Source organism: Phanerochaete carnosa (assembly GCF_000300595.1).
Source record: "Phanerochaete carnosa HHB-10118-sp unplaced genomic scaffold PHACAscaffold_4, whole genome shotgun sequence".
NCBI classification, from domain to species: domain Eukaryota; kingdom Fungi; phylum Basidiomycota; class Agaricomycetes; order Polyporales; family Phanerochaetaceae; genus Phanerochaete; species Phanerochaete carnosa.
In genome coordinates this window covers 2,781,124-2,798,405 of record NW_006767631.1, presented here as the reverse complement: position 1 = coordinate 2,798,405, position 17,282 = coordinate 2,781,124, and the positions used below count along the sequence as shown (strand labels likewise).

Genomic DNA, 17,282 nt, shown 5'->3' with positions numbered 1-17,282 from the left:
GGCTATAGTCTCGGCAGCATACCGAAGGGATGGTCGAGCTGCATTACCATGGGCTGGTGTGGAAGCTGGGACGACGAGATGTTCGAGCGCTTACCTTCGTCCGTCGCGCCATCATCCAACACTTTAGGGCAGACGTCTTTGTACTTCGGCAGACGCCTCTTGAGCTTGAGCTTGAACATCCACACGAGTTTGCCTTGGAGTGCTGCTCTTCGGTGCATTAATCTAATTTTAGTCCAGTAATGACATAGGTGTGTGTCCCGCATACAAATTTGCACATTGTAGCTTGAATAACCAATATATAATTTCTGGCATACCGTAGTGACCCCTAAAATGTGTGCGCTGCCACTGGGTACTACCAGGCACTCCTGAGCCTCTACGCGTGCGCTACCCGACAAGGGCAGATGCGGTGGCTCAGGGTAGCAAGCGCCCTCGCTACGTAGTCAGACGCTGCTTCCTGATGTAGAGAGTACAACAACGAGCTTCATCGGTTCCTGTCGGAGTGAAGGTCCTTGGCAGAAGCAAATTGTTACGAAGCTCGCGGGGAGAAAAGTGATGGATGTGGGCAGCACTTTACGCTGAGCGCAACCACTTAAGTATTCGCAAATTCAATCAGCCAGACACCCGCCCTTCACGTCACTTGCCGAGTACACAGCTGCACGAATGAGACTATGGAGCCCAAGATTTGGCGGATTTTGTGATTCGGAGTTTCGTGATCTTCGAGAGTCTTCGAGGCTTATCCTTTTGTCTGAGATTCGTCTGGCCAAAATCATGATTCTGTCCAATAATTATAAGGGCGTTCAAAGTTCGCGCGCAAAACCGATTCGCCGCCGCTTCGAGAGTTGCTTCGAACAAAGTGAAATGCGACCGAAGCGCGTGTAGATTTTGAACACCCCTCACTGTGGGGGAGAAAAAATCTGACAGCTGAAGGCATGAGGGACGCATTCGCCTCGTTCCTAACGATCAATATGTACTCTATTATACTTGTAGCGGGGTTCCTGTACGCTATTAGGGAGCAAAAAATTAATATAAATCAATTCTACTGTCACTACTCCATGTGCATGGGGTTGTCACAAAATTGATGCAGTGGCACGGTAGGAGGGGGGAGAGGAGGGAGTGCGAGCGTGAAGCGGCGTGCGAAAAGCGGCATGTTCACCGTCTAGAGCGTCTATGGTGGGGACTTCATGTCAAGCCGCAATCTCACCCGGGAGGGCCGCAAAATGCGATTTTTGGGACTAGAGTGACCTACAGTTAAGTCATCGTGCTGAAGCGCGTTCGAGGTCCATCAGGAAAACCACACCCCATGTTAGAGGAGATTTTTAGAGGCTACAGATGTTGCAGATGTTGTTGCGCATGTTGCACGAGAGAAATTTGGAACTTTTTGGTCGCAAAAAATATGCGAAAACAGCCTGAAAAAATAAGTAAGAAAATGCCATATTTTTCCTCCCGGTATCCGGCGGCCCGGCGACTCGGCAACCCGGCAGCTGAGCCGATTGTCCGCCGGGTGCCGCAGCCACGGGCGCTTTGACAATGGCCTGGCGGACAATCGGCTCGGCTGCCGGGTTGCCGAGTCGCCGGGCCGCCGGATACCGGGAGGAAAAATATGGCATTTTCTTACTTATTTTTTCAGGCTGTTTTCGCATATTTTTTGTAACAAAAAAGTTCCAAATTTCTCTCGTGTTGCAGATGTTGCCTAACATTCCAAACATTCCCTAACATCCCTAACGTGGGTGTGTCGAAGCGGCCAGAGGGTCCGGGGGTTAGGGTTTCTGTGCCGTTGAGATTTGTCAGCCCGAATCGTCGCTTCAGGACCCCGGAACCGCGCCGCTTCGAGTTTCCGTTCCATTTTCCGCCTCCAACGCGAACTTTGAACGCCGTTATTTTTCCTGCATGCTGTAGTGAGAACTGCAACCTGTACATGCACTTCCTAATCGCTGTCCCTCACGCCGTCCGCCCCGGACGCACGGAGCCATCGTCCGTGGGCACTGGCGGCTTGGCGGCAGGAGCTGTTGCTGCGCTACAATGTCCTACTCCCGCTCCTCCGCTTTGACCGTCTCTGCTCCCACTGCGGCAGGCGCCGTTGTGGCGGCGAGCTCGGGCTCCGAAGCGGGCCGGGCACGCTGAGCATGTGAGCAGCGAGGGCATCTACGACAGTTTCTACATGCTTTCGCTGGCGCAGCGGCGTCGATCAAACAGGGCGACGGCTTCAAAGCAACAACCCAGCAGGGCCCTGTAGCCTCCAAGACGCAGCTCGATCGCGTACTCGGCTACATCGAGTCCGGCAAGCAGGAGGGTGCACGCATCGTCACTGGCGGCTCGCGCGCCGAGGGTCTAGGCTACTTTATAAAGTCGACGATCTTCGTTGACGTGAAGCTAGACACGAAGATTGTGCGGGAGGAGATCTTCGGCCCTATTGGCGTTGTGTCCAAGTTCAAGACCGAGGAGGAGGCGCTCGAGGCTGCTACGTAGTCAGTGAGAATGTTAACTGCGCGATCCGAATCTCGAATGCGCTCGAGGCCGACAACTGCTTTGTGAGTATAGCTTTGACATGGTCTCAGCTAGCAGACACTGACGAGTATGATACAGATCCAGTCTGCTCTGCTCTGCCTGCAGGTATCAAGCAGTCGGGCTACGGCAAGGATATGGGTGAGTATGCTCTCGAGGCATACACTCAGGTTAAGGCTGTCCACGTCAACTTGAGCTTCAAGCTATGAGAGCGCATGAGAAACATACCAGCGAGAATACCCCATGCATAGTTTTAGGCACGGAATCGGATCATGTACCAACAGCTTCCACAGGACGGTAAGCAAAGTTCTTGGTATACAAGAACCTCTTTTTTAATTTTAATTTATCCCGTGCCGAGCTAAAGTAGGCGAAACCCAGTGTAAAAACTAGCCAATGGCGCCTAAAGCCGACGGAAAGTGGTGGCTTTGATATAATCTTCTCGGGCATCTGGGTCTTGTTCAATCAAGCTTACGGGGAACAGTTGTCTAGGGTTGACAATTGAAGGGAAGGCCTGAACATGAACCTCGGCTACAAAAAGTATAGATTTTTCTTCAAGTTCGTATATAGTCGTGCGTCCGAAAAACGCTGGCAGTAGTGACGTGTTCAAGGCAGCTTTTATATTCACCATTTATACCTAACACACCAACACATGAAGTAAAGCACAATGCCACACATCTCCTTTAGTACGAGCGGCCAAACAACGTCCAGCGCTTAGCATCCTTGCCACACGCCGTGCACTTCGTCTTGCCAGGCTCGATAGGAGGGAACCGTTCCTGGTCGAAGGGAATGCAAAGCGATTTGGCGCCTGCCGAAGGAGCTCGCTCGTCCTGAGGCTCAGATCTATTCACAAGTCAGAAGTATCCCCTCCACCAGCAGGAAAGCAAACTCACGATCTGCCGCTGCGTTCCTTGATGTCATCCTCACACGCCTCTTCCTCGCACCAGGGCATCGCAACCACGCACTTACTGTCAAGCGCGGGAACGACCTCGCCCCAGTTAGTGATCGTCTTCAGACGCGAGTCATATGCCTCCTTCGCGCGCTTGAACAGGTCCGCCTGGATCGTCTCGAGGAGCTGGGGCACGGTCTTGGCAATTTCCCCGAGCGCGAGCGGCGCCTTGACACCAGTGTCACGGCGGACGGACAGTGTTTGTTTTTTCGCGAGGTCGGCAGGGCCGAGTTCGAGGCGAAGGGGCACGCCCTTCTGCTCCCAGTCGTTGAACTTGTATCCGGGCGTGTAACCGTCGCGCACGTCCGCACGCGCCTTAATGCCGGCCTTGCGCAGCATCGAGGCAAGCTCCTCACACTTGTCGTTCATCTCCTGGCGGTTATTCGCGGTGACACCGCAGGGGACGATGACGACCTGGACGCTTGCGACGCGCGGCGGGAGGACAAGGCCCTGGTTGTCACCATGAGTCATGACCATGACACCGATCGTACGCGTCGAGAGACCCCACGAGTTCTGCCAGACGTATATCTTGCCCTTGCCGGTGATGTCGTTCGGGTCCTCGACGACAATATCGAACATTTCGGGGCGCGAGAAGTTCTGACCGAGACAATGCGAAGTGGCGGCCTGGATAGCTCGACCGGAAGTCGGGATGAAGCCCTCGACGGTGGTGGTGTAGAGACCACCAGCAAACTTCTCTTTCTCAGACTTGACACCAGGAATAACAGGGACAGCGAGAAGTTCCTCATAGACGCGGCGGTAAAGGTCGAGGATATCGCGAACCTCTTTATCGGCCTCTGCTTTGGTTAGAAAGGCAGTGTGGCCCTCTTGCCACAAAAATTCACGGGTACGGAGGAAGGGCTGGGGGTTCTTGAACTCCCATCGGACGACGTTATTCCACTGATTCAGCTTGAGGGGAAGGTCACGATGACTCTTGATCCACTTGGCGTAGTCTTCAAGAGAATGAGAAACAAACCACGAGACAGTGCGGAAAATGCTTACGAGGGTACATGACAGTTTCCGATGTCGGACGGATGGCGATAGGCTCCTCTAAATCAGAGCTACCCGCTCGTGTGACCCAAGCTACTTCGGGGGAGAAACCTTCGACATGGTCCTTCTCACGCTCGAGCACCTTGGCCGAGACAAACATGGGGAAGTACGCGTTCTGGACACCGAGCTCTTTGATGTGCGCATCGAACCAGCCCTGTATGATCTCCCAGATGCTATACGACCACGGCTTGAGAATGTAGCAGCCGGAGACGTTGTAGTAGTCGATCATGTCCGCCTTGGTCAGAACCTAACGGTCAATTCAGACCATTAGTACAAAGCGCGGAGAGTAGACCACGCACACTCGTGTACCATGTCGCGAAATCGACCTCTTTCTTGACACCAATCGCAATCTGGACAGCACCCTCAATCTTGGCATCCTCCTTCTCCTTCTTTGCGGGCTGCGCAGCGGGAGTAGCAGCGGGAGCCTCTGTCTTGAGGGCTTCAAAGTCGACAAGGTTGATCTGCGCCTCCTTGGTCTCGAGACGCTTGAGGTACGAGACGAGTTCGCGTCCAGTGATGAAGAGGGTAGCTTCCGTGGTGAGTCCGCGGATGGCAAAGGTGGAGGAGGACTCTTCGATAGTCGTGTCGACCGCGACGGCAACTTTTGAGAAATTGTTCTCGTTCAGAGCAAGCGGGGACACTATAAAGACTAAGCACAGAGCAAGCTAAATCAGCCTCTGAATACGCACGAGAATGCTTGTCGACTGCAAAGAACTCTGCAAGCAGATCCTCCGACGCGAGCCTGAGCTCCTTCAGATTCAGCTTCCTGCCCAGCGCAGCCGAGATGACATCGGTGTTTTCTCTCGCGATGACGACGAGCGGGACAGGCGTCGCGGTTTTGGCAGTTTTGGGTTTGTAGACGATTGTTTTCACGAGCTCGAACGACTTCGGTGCGCCTTCGCTCGACTCGAGGGCCTCGCGCCAGGCAGCGGGGGAGCTAGCGGCGGCGTGGGTCACGGAAGCCGACGGAGCGATCGAGAGGCTTGCGAGTGACTGCGTGATGCTCTCCAGCGGCGCCATCCTTGTGGACTTGGAAAGAGCCCGGCGAGGAGGTGGTGGTACAGATACAAGTCTTTTCGCGGCGCACACAGGCGTTATCTGATGAATGAGCCGGATGTGACTCCGGCCAACAACTCTAACGCTGCCAGCTCGTGCAAAACATCTTGCTGAGCAAGAAAGTGTTGCGTGCATCCAGCAGCCGACAGCGGAGGCCCGTTTTGGTCGTCAGTAAAGTGCAACGAACGCATCACGCAAGGTTTGACTTTATTAGCCGAGCGGCAGACTCAAAGGTCGTCGGAGATCGCACACCAGTCCAATAAATCTAGAAATTGTATTAAAGAGTAGGGATGCAGCAGTATAACTGCAGTATGGTACAATATAAGCTTCTATAGGTGCAAGACTTCGGAACATCTACCACAAAGCGTGCCTTCCTCTTCCGCAGTGTACGTCCAGCACCGCGGGCATTTATGAGAGTTTGCGGACCTTACACGCACGATAATTCGATCCCTTGAGCCTGAAGCAGCTTTAGAAGCGGTTATGCGCGATGGTAGAAGATAAATTTACCAGGAATCTCGAGTGAATGGGTGTACGCCCACACAGGTTTGAGAGCACCCAGGAGGCCCTCATCGATCATGATAGTAAAGTCATCTAATTCCAAATCAGCTTAGAAGTAGTTTTTCGCGACAAGAACGCAAAAACTAACCAGAAGTATCAACCGAGGCAGGAGGCACCCGCTCGGTTTTGCTAACGCTCAGAGAGCTATCGTCGACCACATTAACTTGCGAGACAATGAACAGTTGCTTTAGGGCATCAGCTGCAGAGAATATTAGAAGAGTTTAGCGTAGATGTAATATTCGTGCCTTCTCGTTTGATGAGTTTCACGATGCGGCTGCTTTCAGCACTGCGATCCGGGATCACGATGTCGACGTCAGCCATGAGCGACGACCTCAATTCCCTGCACAACATGTGATGCTCACTCCTTGGAGAACAGACACTTTTACGTACTTGTTCCGTCTTGGCTTTTCCAGCAAAATATTCACGAAGTCCTTGAGCCGCAAAAGCTCGATCATGTCAGACTCGACTTGGGGGTCATGCCACTCCGCGTCCTGGTCGTTATCAGCAACAGCCGAGAAACCTAGACAGTGAGGACGTACTAAAGGCTGCCACGGTTGACAGAAAACCGATGAGACTTCTGTGCCTTCGGGATAGCGTGTCTGATGGATCTCCTCCGCGAGGTGGGGCAAGATGGGTGCCATGACTTTTGTGATCGTATCGAGAAGCTAGACTAATTCTGAGTGATAATTTTCAGTTGAGAACAAAGCAGCCGTCACCTGCTCCATGACAGTGACAATAGCACGCCGGCGTACGCTGTCTTTGGCATCGCAATAGAGTGGGTCCTTCGTGGTATCGAAGTAAAGCGTCGACAGCGTGATATTCGCAAAGTTAGACAACGCGGCGACGACCTTAGGGAAGTTGTACGTCGAGTAGCCTTCGCGAGCCGTGCTCTCGAGTTCGTGCAGCTTGTGCATGACGTACCGATCGGTCTAGGCACCAGGTGTCAATGAGACTCACGCATGAACGAAAGATTAGAGGACGCGCACCATGCCTAACAGCTCCCTTGGAGCTTTGTCTTCGTCCGACAAACGGTGGTCGCCGAGATTTCCGAGCAAGAATCGGGCCGTGTTGCGGATTTTGCGGAGGTTCTCCACGCATTGAGACAGGACGGTGGGGCCGATGGACATGTCGCGCCCGACTTCAACCGTGGCAACCCAAAGCCGGAGGACTCCTGTTCCGTATGCAGGCTCTTTCTTGGTATCCTGAAGCAAGCGTGAGTCGCCACTACTAGGAGTATATACAGAATGTGTCCACCTTGCCACCATGGATGATTGTCTGTGGAGTGACGATGTTCCCTATGGATTTGCTCATCTTCCTATCATTCTCGTCGAGGACCATGCCGTGCGTAATAAGCGCACCGTACGGCGCAACGGGCGGCTTCTTCAGCGGCGCCGACGCGACCGCGGTGAGGAGCAGGCTCTGAAACCAGCCACGGTGCTGGTCGCTGCCTTCGAGACATACGTCGGCATAACGACCAGGTACCTTCTGGCTCGTCTCCACTTGAGCAAGACCCTCGAGCAACGACCACGATGTGCCGCTGTCAAACCACACGTCCATCGTGTCGGTGCCCTTGACCCACGTTTTGTCGACGTCCTCGCCTGGGAAGAGCAGAGAAGGCGGAACAAAGTCGGCGACGGAGCCGTTCCACCAACGCCGCGTGCCCTTCCGCTCGAGGACACTGATAATGTGCGTGAGCGAGTCAGGAGTGAGGATAGCGCTCTCGGTCGGGAGGTGGTACAAAGCCGGGATGGGAACGCCCCATACGCGTTGCCGAGAGATACACCACTCGGAGCGAGAGCGAACAAAAGCTTCGAGGCGGTTACGGGCTGTGGGGAATTTAGTGAGTGCCAAGCCATAGCTCATAGTTGAGAAGAGAATGTACATACATACTGCGGGAAAGAAGTCAACCTCTTGAAGCGCATTAATAGCATCACCCTTGATAGCGTCGAGGTTAGCGAACCATTGAGACGTAGCCCTACGCACGATGGTTTAAGTTAGCATATATGCACCCAGAAGAGACAAGACACACATCATGATGATCGGTTGGTCGGTCTTCCAATCATACGGATACCTATGCTTGTATCGCTGGATCTTCTTCAGCACTTGAAGCTCCGTGAGGATGTCAACCATAGCCTTGCCTCCCTCAGAGAGTACCTCCTTGCCAATAAGGCGTCCCGCGAAAGCTTCGCCAACGACGGTGATAACAGAGGATGTGAACCGTCCTCGGCGATCGACATGACAAACCATGTCAGAAGTCAGGCCACGAGATCGAAAGAGTTCATAGTCTTCCTGACCATGCGCTGGAGCGAGGTGAACGACGCCAGTACCAGAGTCTGGGGTGACATGTGAGGAGGGAAGGATAGACAGGCTTTGCGGTGCATCGTTCCTGGAAGAGAACAATGAACGGTATTTCAGCTCGACTAGCGCACTACCTGAGGGTATGGTGAGTGTCCATTGTGAGTCATCGAATGACGATAACACCGTACCTGGGATAGTTATCTTGATCTCATCAATCCCCATTCCATCCAGAATAGGTTGTAGATCTTCCTTGCGATCCAAGGCGAAGATAAGAGCTCCGGCTTCAGGATCCTGAGAGCTGCATCCGACAACGTATTGCATTTCTGGGCTAACAGCAATTCCCTGGACAAGAACGTTCAGATATTGAATGATACGCTTTGATGGTAAATATACCATATTGGCCGTCAATGTCCACGGTGTCGTTGTCCAAACCAGCAGTCTTATAGGACCTTCAACACCGCTGAGTGCACCGGTAGTAGTTGATTCGAGGTCAAAGGTGACATAGACTGAATGTGAAACATGGGCGTCCTTGTACTCGAGCTCCGACTCGGCGAGAGCAGACTGCGAAGAAGGCGAGTAGTGCACAGGGCGGTGTTGGCGGAAGATTAGGCCTCGCTCAACCATCTTCTGGAATATACGGAGTTGGCGCATCTCGTAGTCATGATCTACTGGACGTTAGGGTGTACGTGCTAGCAAGCTGAAAAGGGAGGCGCACCCATAGTGCGGTATGTCGTCTCCCTGTCCCATTTTGCCATAATACCCAAGCTCTTGAACTGATCCTTCTGCGATTCAACTTGCTCTTTCGCGTATTTTTCCGCTTCTTGGCGAATAGTGACCGAGGAAACTTCATCGACATCTTTCTACGCCTATATAAGCGCAAGCTCCAGATGGTAGAACTACATAGGACTTACTCTGAGTGCCTTCAACACTTTCTGTTCGATAGGAAGACCGTGACAGTCCCAGCCAGGGACATAACTAGGGCATACATGAACACGGCGGAAGGCATAGGCATAAGGGAGATAACGCACTGCACACGTTCGCCAACAGAAACATGATACCGATTTATGATATCTTTCAGGATTTTATTCAATGCGTGTCCCATATGTAGGTCTCCGTTTGCGTATGGTGGACCGTCGTGGAATACGAATAGCGGGCCCTTTGCGTTTTCCCACTACTTTCACATACGTATGAGTATATGCGGTGTTAAGTGCTGAAGAACCTAACCTGCCACTCATAGAGATGCTCAGTTGTCCTACGAGCTATAGCCTCGTCCTTTGCTGGATCGCTCCTAAGCGGAAAGCGCGTCTTCGGAAGAAGAATCGAACCAAAGAACGCGTTGTTGCCCGAAGATATGTTTCGACTGCCGCCTTTCGCCCATATGCGAAAGGCTGGCGGACGTAAGCTAAACATCTTACGGCCCTTATCCCTTGCAGAGGGATGTCGCAGGCGGAACGGAGGCAGCGGATGGGAGAAGGTCGTGAGGCGTAAGTCCGAAGACGAGACCGGCAAGCGCGGGCTTTAAACGCCCATGGATTAAACCCTGCTCTGCTCTCGGCTTTACAAGCTGGGCTAGGTCTGCAGGCCAGTCTTATGGTGAGGGACAAGTCAATGAGGCCTCTATTAGCCGGGCCCATTTCTCTACACTATCAACTATCTCCTTCATCACGATCAGGACGCGGGAAATGATTGGTTTGCGCCGCGGACACGTCAGAGTGACGCATGAAAATGGCAATACTGAAATGTACAGTATGGACTGTGGGAAACCCGCGAGTGCCTATTCCTCTTGTCTATGCGGGAGCCTGGTCGAGTGCTAGTCATTGGCAGATGTGACCGGGACAAAGGGCACCGAGACAAGGAGTCGACCGGCGCGTGGACGCGCGAGAGCCACGAGCGCTCACGTGACTTTACGCGGGCGCATTATTTGAAGGTGTTTGCGCAGGGTGTTGAACAAAACGGGACAGCGCTCGTCAACGACGTCGCTCACCTGCCACTTCGTCCTCTACATTTCTCCTTCTTAAAGTCTACGATACCTGTACACTATTTATCTCATCAAACGTGGAGAAATAGTCGTCTGGAATGTCCTCCCAAGTCCCCGTCAGTGTTATCCCGACAATTCCCGGCGAATGTCTCACTGATTTGCGCATAGGTCCGCCGGACGACACGAACGACCACCAGAGTCGTCAACAACAAGGAGAATGCGACAAACGCCAGACTCAGATCCACAACACGCGCGAAGCTCCCTTCCACCGGTCCTGCGGCCTCCGAGGCCAAGCCAACAGGTATTGCGCGGGCCACCGCATCCACTGTTGCAACTCGTGCAAAAACTGCTGCAGCGACATCGTCCAAAATCGATCCTGCAGCCCAAGGCAAGCGAAAACGCGAAGCTCTCGGCGAGGTTGCTCGGCCCGCTGCAAACGTCCAGAGGGATGCATCCAAGGATACGACCACCGGTCTCAAGGGTAAGGCAAAGGCTAAGGAGACCTTCGAGGGCGTCGTCCTCAAAAAGCCACCCTCAGTCGCAAAGCCGCCCTCAACCGCAAAGCCACCCTCGACTACGAAGAGCCTAAAGCCGCCTTCTACGACCTCCCGCAAGCCTACTACCGTAGCCAGCTCCACGACCACGGTCACCACTACTTCGACTCGCCATACCCGTAGCTCAGTTCAGCGACATGTGCAACAGGTGAAGCAGCAGACTGTGCTGGAAGAGGTACCGGAAGAGGAAGAGGCGCCCGAGCCTAAACCCGCTCCTATCCCGCGGGAAGAGGAAGTGATGGCTGTCGATATTCCCGCGCCTGCGCCCGTACCTGCGCCGCGACGGTTCACCGTGGCGCGCTCGTCCACTGCAGTAGCTTCGTCTCACGCGCAGATCAAGCAGCGTGCACGTCAGGCTGCTGCTGCTCCCCCAGAGATTGATGACGAGGATGATCTCCCCGCCTACAAAAAGCGCCGCACGTCCTCTGATGCTCCGGAAGATGACTTCCTCGTTGAGCAGGAGCTCGACGAGTTCCCTGAGTTCGAGCCGCAGGAGCCTGCCGAGGCTGATCCTGATGGTGACCAGTGGCAAGATCTTGATGCTGAGGACGTGGACGACCCGCTCATGGTCAGCGAGTACGTTAACGACATTTTCAACTACCTTAAGGGGGTGGAGGTATGTGGTATCGCCAGTACTCCTCACCGATGAGATGATTGATGGGCTGGTAGCAAACGACTATGCCCAACCCGAACTACATGGAGATGCAAAAAGATCTCGCTTGGACCATGAGAGGTATCCTCACCGACTGGCTGATTCAGGTCCACTCTAGGTTCCGCTTGTTCCCCGAGACTCTGTTCCTTGCTGTCAACATCATCGACCGTTTCTTGTCCCAGCGCGTCGTTTCTCTGGCTAAGCTGCAGCTTGTCGGGATTACCTGCCTTTTCGTTGCCGCTAAGGTCGAAGAGATTGTCGCGCCCAGTGCGCATAACTTCCTCTACTGCGCCGATTCGTCATACACCGAGGCCGAGATCCTACAAGCGGAGAAGTACATTCTCAAAACTCTCGACTGGAACATGAGCTACCCCAACCCGATGCACTTCCTCCGTCGGGCTAGCAAAGCAGACGACTACAACATCAAGTCGCGAACAATCGCCAAATATTTCCTTGAGATTCAATGCGTAGAGTGGAGGTTGATCGCTGCGCCTCCATCCTTGGTCGCTGCTGCTGCTCTCTGGTTGGCGCGGTTGGTAGTAGGTGAGACAGAATGGGTGAGTCGAGTTGGTCTCTTACTCTTCTTCGGCGTTAATCCTGTTCTGGTAGACGCCAAACCTAGCGCACTACTCGTCTTATCCAGAGAGTGCGCTCATACCGACGGCGAACCTAATGCTTAACTATGTGCTTAAGAAGCCTAAGCATCAATCGTTCTTCCGGAAGTACGCCGGCAAGAAGTTCATGAAGGTTTGTGGTTATATTTCCGCCGCGCGTTGACGCTAACGCTCTTGTCCGTCCAGTCGAGCATCTATGTGCGTGACTGGGTTCTGAATCACTGGAGTGAGGGACAGACCGTACATCTTGCGGAGGAGCTTCCTCAAATTAAGATCTTGGTTCGGGAAGCCACAGATCAGGAGGACCATATCTTGGCTGAGCAAGCGGCACTGCAGGCAGCGCGTGAAGCGCAAGCAGCGCGCGAGGCCGCCTTCGCTGATAGCTTTGAGAGCCACCGCAACCGCCAACACGACCGTTACTCCGCTCAGCCCCCGGCGCATACTTCTAAGTCAACTGCACACCACGCTCTCGCCTCGCAAGTCCCCACACAGCATCGCGCTCACGTTGCACAGCCTCAGAATGGTCATTACTACAATCACCAAGGCGGCGCCACGCGTCACAAGTAAGCTACTGCGTAGTCAATCCAAAATGCTGGCCTTGTATTCTTCCCTCGGGCTCCTTGTCACGATGGATCGGACTCGTATCTATTGCATTGCGCATACATTGTCTGTGCACCGTCTTGTCCTGTTCTCCTTGCCATATCCTACCTCCTGTTATCCTTTTACCGCTTCGCACTCCTAACATCCCTAACTCCCCTTCCGAAGCGCCTCCTGCGCACTTGCCCTGTTTTGTTGCACATCTCTGCATTTCACGCTGCATCTCGCACGCAACGCAACTGTTAGTGTTCTTATTCTTGTTTACTTTGCTTTGTATAATCAAATCTGACTCAAATGACGCTGTTCGCTCGCAAGCGTCCGCTAGTGAAGATGGTATATACCGGACGCATGCGCGAATTAGTTCAAGTACATAGGAATAGCTGAAGTTCGCCTTCAATAACTATCTGCTTCAATCAATCAATTCTGCTTTCTTCCGGTGTGTCGGTGTTGTGTGGGACGTCAGAAATCCCGTCCTCGGACGCCACAAGGCCGGCGTCTGCGTCACTTGCTCCTGACCGCCACCTCTGTCGGTAGCAGTGCTCACTCTTCGGTGCTTATTGCCCGGCAGAAGACGGGACGATGTCGCCTCCACAGAAACGCGAACTTGACTCTGACTCGGAAGAAGATCCTGACTACGTCCCGCCCGCTGACGGTGCGCAATCCTGCTCCATAGGGTTTGGGAACTCTTGACGCTAATGTTCTTGTCCAGAGCCAGGATCAGACAGTGAGCACGAGGGGAAGGGCTCCAAGGAATCGCATTCGATTATCACAGAAGAGGACGAAGCGCACAAGAAGAGGTGCGTGCCCAGTGTGCTCACAACATACTCAGATCTCACCCCCGCGCCCAGCACTCGCGAAGCACTATGGGCAGACTTCAAGGCCTCCCTTTCCTCACCTCCGACGGCTGCTACGGAGAAGCCGCCGGTGCAGATGGTGAAGATCGAGAAACGCTACCGCTTCGCAGGCGAAGATGTGACGTGAGTGCCCGCTCCCGATACGCTCGGTGTCTCCGCGTAGTTAGGATTTGACGCCTACTAGCCTTTGTGTGTAGAGAGATCAAAGAGGTGCCTGAGGACTCTGAAGAAGCCAAGAAGTGGCCGATCTGGCGACCTCCGTCGGACGAGAGCGCGCCGCGGCCTGAGGACCAGCCGGCCGATTCAGGCCCAAGCTCAGCAGCCCCCGGGCCCTCAGACGCGCCAGCGCCGAAACTCACAAAGCGTCCGGGCCCGCGGAAGCCCAAAACCCAGCTCGCGCCGCTGCCCGGCGCGCAAAAGGCCAAGAAGCTCACGACGCTCGACAAGTCCGCGCTCGACTGGCGTGCACACGTCGAGGGCGCGCCGCCGGAAGCGGGTCTTCGCGACGAGCTTGACGTGCACCGCCGTGGGGGAGGATACCTTGAGAAGGTCGAGTTCTTGCAGCGCGTTGAGCAGCGCAAGGAGGAAGCCCTTGAGGCGAGCAGAGCGACGAAGCGTAGGAGGACGATTGCGTAGGTGAGTAAAGTGCTGCCTCGCGCCGAGCGTATGTTAATGAGTTAACTGGGTAGATGTATAGGCTGATGCACGGCGAGCGCGTATACTGGTAGCATGCACTCGTGTGTCGAGAAGCCGCTCCCAACGGTTTGCTTTGCAGGGCACGGCTGCCGAACTCAAACCGCCTTACTATAACTCTCTCTTGATCCAAGATGCAAGCTGGACGTCGACCATTTCGAAGAACATGACTGAAGTACAAGACCCGATTCAAATCCTCTGTACGACCTGAAATTTTCCATACAGATGTTGTTATAGTTCAACATAGCTTCTCAACATGGCGCTTGAAACAATATTGCCCTCTTCGATCAGACAATGATAGTACTTCTTCTCCGGAATTGTCTGTGTTCTTTTCTCTTTTCTCTTCTCATTCTCGTTATTCTTCTCTCTCCAGGCCAGTCTCGGTCACCGAAGGCAGGAAAGTACAAGGCTAGTAAGACAAGACGTGTGAACGCGTGATTCTTCGAACGATATAATTACGAAACGAGAACCGGCTAGACAGGAACAACTACTATGTTTGCGTGGGTGTTTGACTCGGAAGTCTTATAGCTATTTGTGCAACAGTCATCATAAAATGCCGATATATGCCGACAGAAAAAGGCACATGCTTTGGAGCCGCGTCCTTGACATCGCGGACTGTAACCACCCGCGACCCGTCCTGCAGCGCCTTGTTCCAGCCGATATCGTCACTGGAAGAGTTACATGTCGAATCATCGCCGGGATGCAGCCCTTCCTCGACGGCAGGCCTGGCCTGCCATATGTGTCCGTCAACAAAAGAGAGCAGTTCATGGGGTTCAAGTTTATTAGAATCTTCACCCCATGCGACCCCGACACGTATAACGCCGCAGACCCTACAAAAAGAGGATGTGCTCTTGGGATCGGGTAGGGGGGTTTGGGGGGTGCTACAATCCGGCGTGGCATGTCCGGGACTGCAAGTACTACTAGTGAGGCGGCCTAGTGCTACGCGACTATGGGAAGAAGAGGGAATTGCGCGTCTTCGTCTCCCCTTCTTATTATATTCGGTAGCAATACGTCAGACGCCACGTTGACCAGCGTACCTCTGGAGAGTCCGGGAGGGCTCTTGATGTCAGTTGTTCAGCATCGAAAATTAGATCTCAGGCCTGATGGCGCATCAAACGCCACCAAGTGATCGTGCCTTCAAGTTGCGGATACAACATCGCCTTCAGTCTTCGCAACAGTCTGCTGGTTATTGAAGTCGAGTTTTAATTTTTAAAGCTCTTGAAGCCTGGGTAGAGATTTGACTTGCGCAGGTGTTTCGCTCCTCGAACAAGCGTTTCTGACGATCGCTTCCGTTGACATGTCATCGAGCCCGGGCCCGGCCTGTGCAGCGAGCGCGCTCCCGGATGGGCTCTCCCATTTCCTTAAAGTCCCCATTCTCTACCAGATGTAGGCACTTACCCTTTACATTGTAAGTACTCTTCACTTAACTCGATGGTTTTACGGAGATCCATTGGCAAGATTTTCGTCACGTCAAATCGAGGAGCTGATTTGAACTTTGCGACTAGTAGTGTGTAGGCAAAGGCCCTCATGTCACCGCAGCGGGACACACTTATATGCGTGTCTGCTGTCGGTATGTACTCACCAGAGTTGAGTTGGCCTTCCATTTCCAACAGGCGGTCTTGCATGGCTTCTTGCTCGCCTTCTTCTGGCGCCCTGCCATGAAGGAAAGATAGCGTCCAGCGGCGGGATCGTTATTTTGGCAACCACAAGCGCGCACCTGGACGTGGCTTCTCAGCCAATCTTACTTTTGGGTCCTCTGAATATCGGCAGTAAGCATTCAACTGGTTCCGTTTGCTCCGGTGCCATCATGCGAACAAGCTCGGGGACTAGCTGTGTACCTTGAGAGCGTACTCTCGACCATGTCTTCAACGATACAGCCATTCCAAAAATACAAGTCCAGCTCCGTTATGTACTGATGTCAATATGACGTCATTGGCCCTGCAACTTCAAGACGCGCGACGCTAGTACTCTTCGCTCGACTGTCACGACTTCGGCCCCTGCTTAAACCTATCTTCACTCTTAGACGTCTTGTAGACCCCCTTAACATGGCTAAAGCCTGCATCCTGATTGCCGACGGGACTGAGGAGATGGAATTGTGCGTGGACTCGCACACACTGAATGGTTCTATCGCCAATTTCTGGACACTGAAGCACCATCACCTACGACACTCTGGTCCGTGCAGGCGTATCATGCGCATCTGCGTACGTCCCTTCTGGAGCCGACAACGATGCCAGCTTCACTAGCCCGCCCTTCGCCCGGGGCTCACGAGGCATCAACATCTTGCCCGATATGTTCTTCTCGCCGCAGGACTGCACTCCGGTGTGTACAGCCTCCTGCGCGTTGTGCTGACTACAGATGCTGGACATATGGAGACAGGATAAATTCGACCTGTTAGTCATCCCCGGCGGTGCGAAAGGTGCGGAGACGATCTCGACCAGCTCACCTGTGCAGCACCTGGTCCGCCGGTTCTTGGACGAGGGAAAATTTGTGGGCATGATCTGTGCCGGTACGTGCTGTGCACGTGTAAACTGATAGCACTCGCTTACAGCTATCGCAGGAAGTCTTGCTGCGAAGACATCTGGCCTCGCTAAGCAGCCTATCACATCCCACCCCAGCGTGAAGTCAGAGCTCGAGAAAAGTGCGTAGCACAAGGATGGCGCCTTATGAATGGACAGTGCTGATTCTTGGCTTCAGATTTCGATTATCGCGAGGACCCTGTCGTCGTGTCAGGAAAGCTCGTAACCAGGTGTGTGCTTCTTCCACAGACGCACCGCAGCCGCTGACGGTCTGCCGGGTGCCGAAGTCGGGGACCGGGCACGACCTTTCCCTTTGCGCTGACACTAGTTGAGCTCCTCTGTGGCGCGGAAAAACGCAAGGACGTCGCAGGGCCGATGGTGTTCCCTCCCAACACATTTGCTTGATTTCCCAAGCAC

The 17,282-nt window shown here is 53.7% G+C and overlaps 6 protein-coding genes across 6 annotated transcripts; 4 read left to right on the top strand and 2 right to left on the bottom strand.

The window, feature by feature from the left end:
* Window positions 1–2,019: 2,019 nt before the first annotated feature.
* On the top strand, window positions 2,020–2,466 carry PHACADRAFT_194624 (uncharacterized protein; the record flags this gene model as incomplete). The annotated part of the gene is made up of 2 exons (XM_007394815.1): window positions 2,020–2,079; window positions 2,134–2,466. The coding sequence occupies 2 exons, from the start codon at window positions 2,020–2,022 to the stop codon at window positions 2,464–2,466; spliced, it is 393 nt and encodes a 130-aa protein (XP_007394877.1).
* A 545-nt stretch (window positions 2,467–3,011) lies between these two features.
* On the bottom strand, window positions 3,012–5,691 carry PHACADRAFT_254575 (uncharacterized protein). The gene is made up of 5 exons (XM_007394814.1): window positions 5,185–5,691; window positions 4,795–5,135; window positions 4,448–4,742; window positions 3,393–4,398; window positions 3,012–3,342 (listed from the first exon to the last, which is right to left on the bottom strand). Exons 1-5 carry the CDS (start codon window positions 5,513–5,515, stop codon window positions 3,183–3,185), a joined length of 2,133 nt encoding a protein of 710 aa, XP_007394876.1. The 5' UTR covers window positions 5,516–5,691; the 3' UTR covers window positions 3,012–3,182.
* A 185-nt stretch (window positions 5,692–5,876) lies between these two features.
* Window positions 5,877–9,907, bottom strand: PHACADRAFT_208201 (uncharacterized protein). The gene is made up of 17 exons (XM_007394813.1): window positions 9,632–9,907; window positions 9,436–9,578; window positions 9,319–9,382; window positions 9,123–9,267; window positions 8,801–9,072; window positions 8,596–8,749; window positions 8,139–8,541; window positions 7,996–8,084; window positions 7,364–7,935; window positions 7,096–7,311; window positions 6,826–7,038; window positions 6,649–6,774; window positions 6,500–6,600; window positions 6,377–6,449; window positions 6,198–6,294; window positions 6,059–6,142; window positions 5,877–6,008 (listed from the first exon to the last, which is right to left on the bottom strand). Exons 1-17 carry the CDS (start codon window positions 9,815–9,817, stop codon window positions 5,881–5,883), a joined length of 3,066 nt encoding a protein of 1,021 aa, XP_007394875.1. The 5' UTR covers window positions 9,818–9,907; the 3' UTR covers window positions 5,877–5,880.
* Window positions 9,908–10,458: 551 nt separating this feature from the next.
* Window positions 10,459–13,030, top strand: PHACADRAFT_254572 (uncharacterized protein). Its single transcript, XM_007394812.1, has 5 exons — window positions 10,459–10,501; window positions 10,554–11,555; window positions 11,609–12,148; window positions 12,201–12,338; window positions 12,392–13,030. The coding sequence occupies exons 1-5, from the start codon at window positions 10,484–10,486 to the stop codon at window positions 12,770–12,772; spliced, it is 2,079 nt and encodes a 692-aa protein (XP_007394874.1). The 5' UTR covers window positions 10,459–10,483; the 3' UTR covers window positions 12,773–13,030.
* Window positions 13,031–13,358: 328 nt separating this feature from the next.
* On the top strand, window positions 13,359–14,615 carry PHACADRAFT_254571 (uncharacterized protein). The gene is made up of 5 exons (XM_007394811.1): window positions 13,359–13,454; window positions 13,512–13,599; window positions 13,651–13,779; window positions 13,854–14,292; window positions 14,346–14,615. Exons 1-4 carry the CDS (start codon window positions 13,382–13,384, stop codon window positions 14,290–14,292), a joined length of 729 nt encoding a protein of 242 aa, XP_007394873.1. The 5' UTR covers window positions 13,359–13,381; the 3' UTR covers window positions 14,346–14,615.
* Window positions 14,616–16,394: 1,779 nt separating this feature from the next.
* On the top strand, window positions 16,395–17,270 carry PHACADRAFT_160579 (uncharacterized protein; the record flags this gene model as incomplete). Its single annotated transcript, XM_007394810.1, has 6 exons — window positions 16,395–16,444; window positions 16,500–16,668; window positions 16,726–16,855; window positions 16,907–16,987; window positions 17,044–17,095; window positions 17,153–17,270. 6 exons carry the CDS (start codon window positions 16,395–16,397, stop codon window positions 17,268–17,270), a joined length of 600 nt encoding a protein of 199 aa, XP_007394872.1.
* Between the last annotated feature and the right edge of the window lie 12 nt (window positions 17,271–17,282).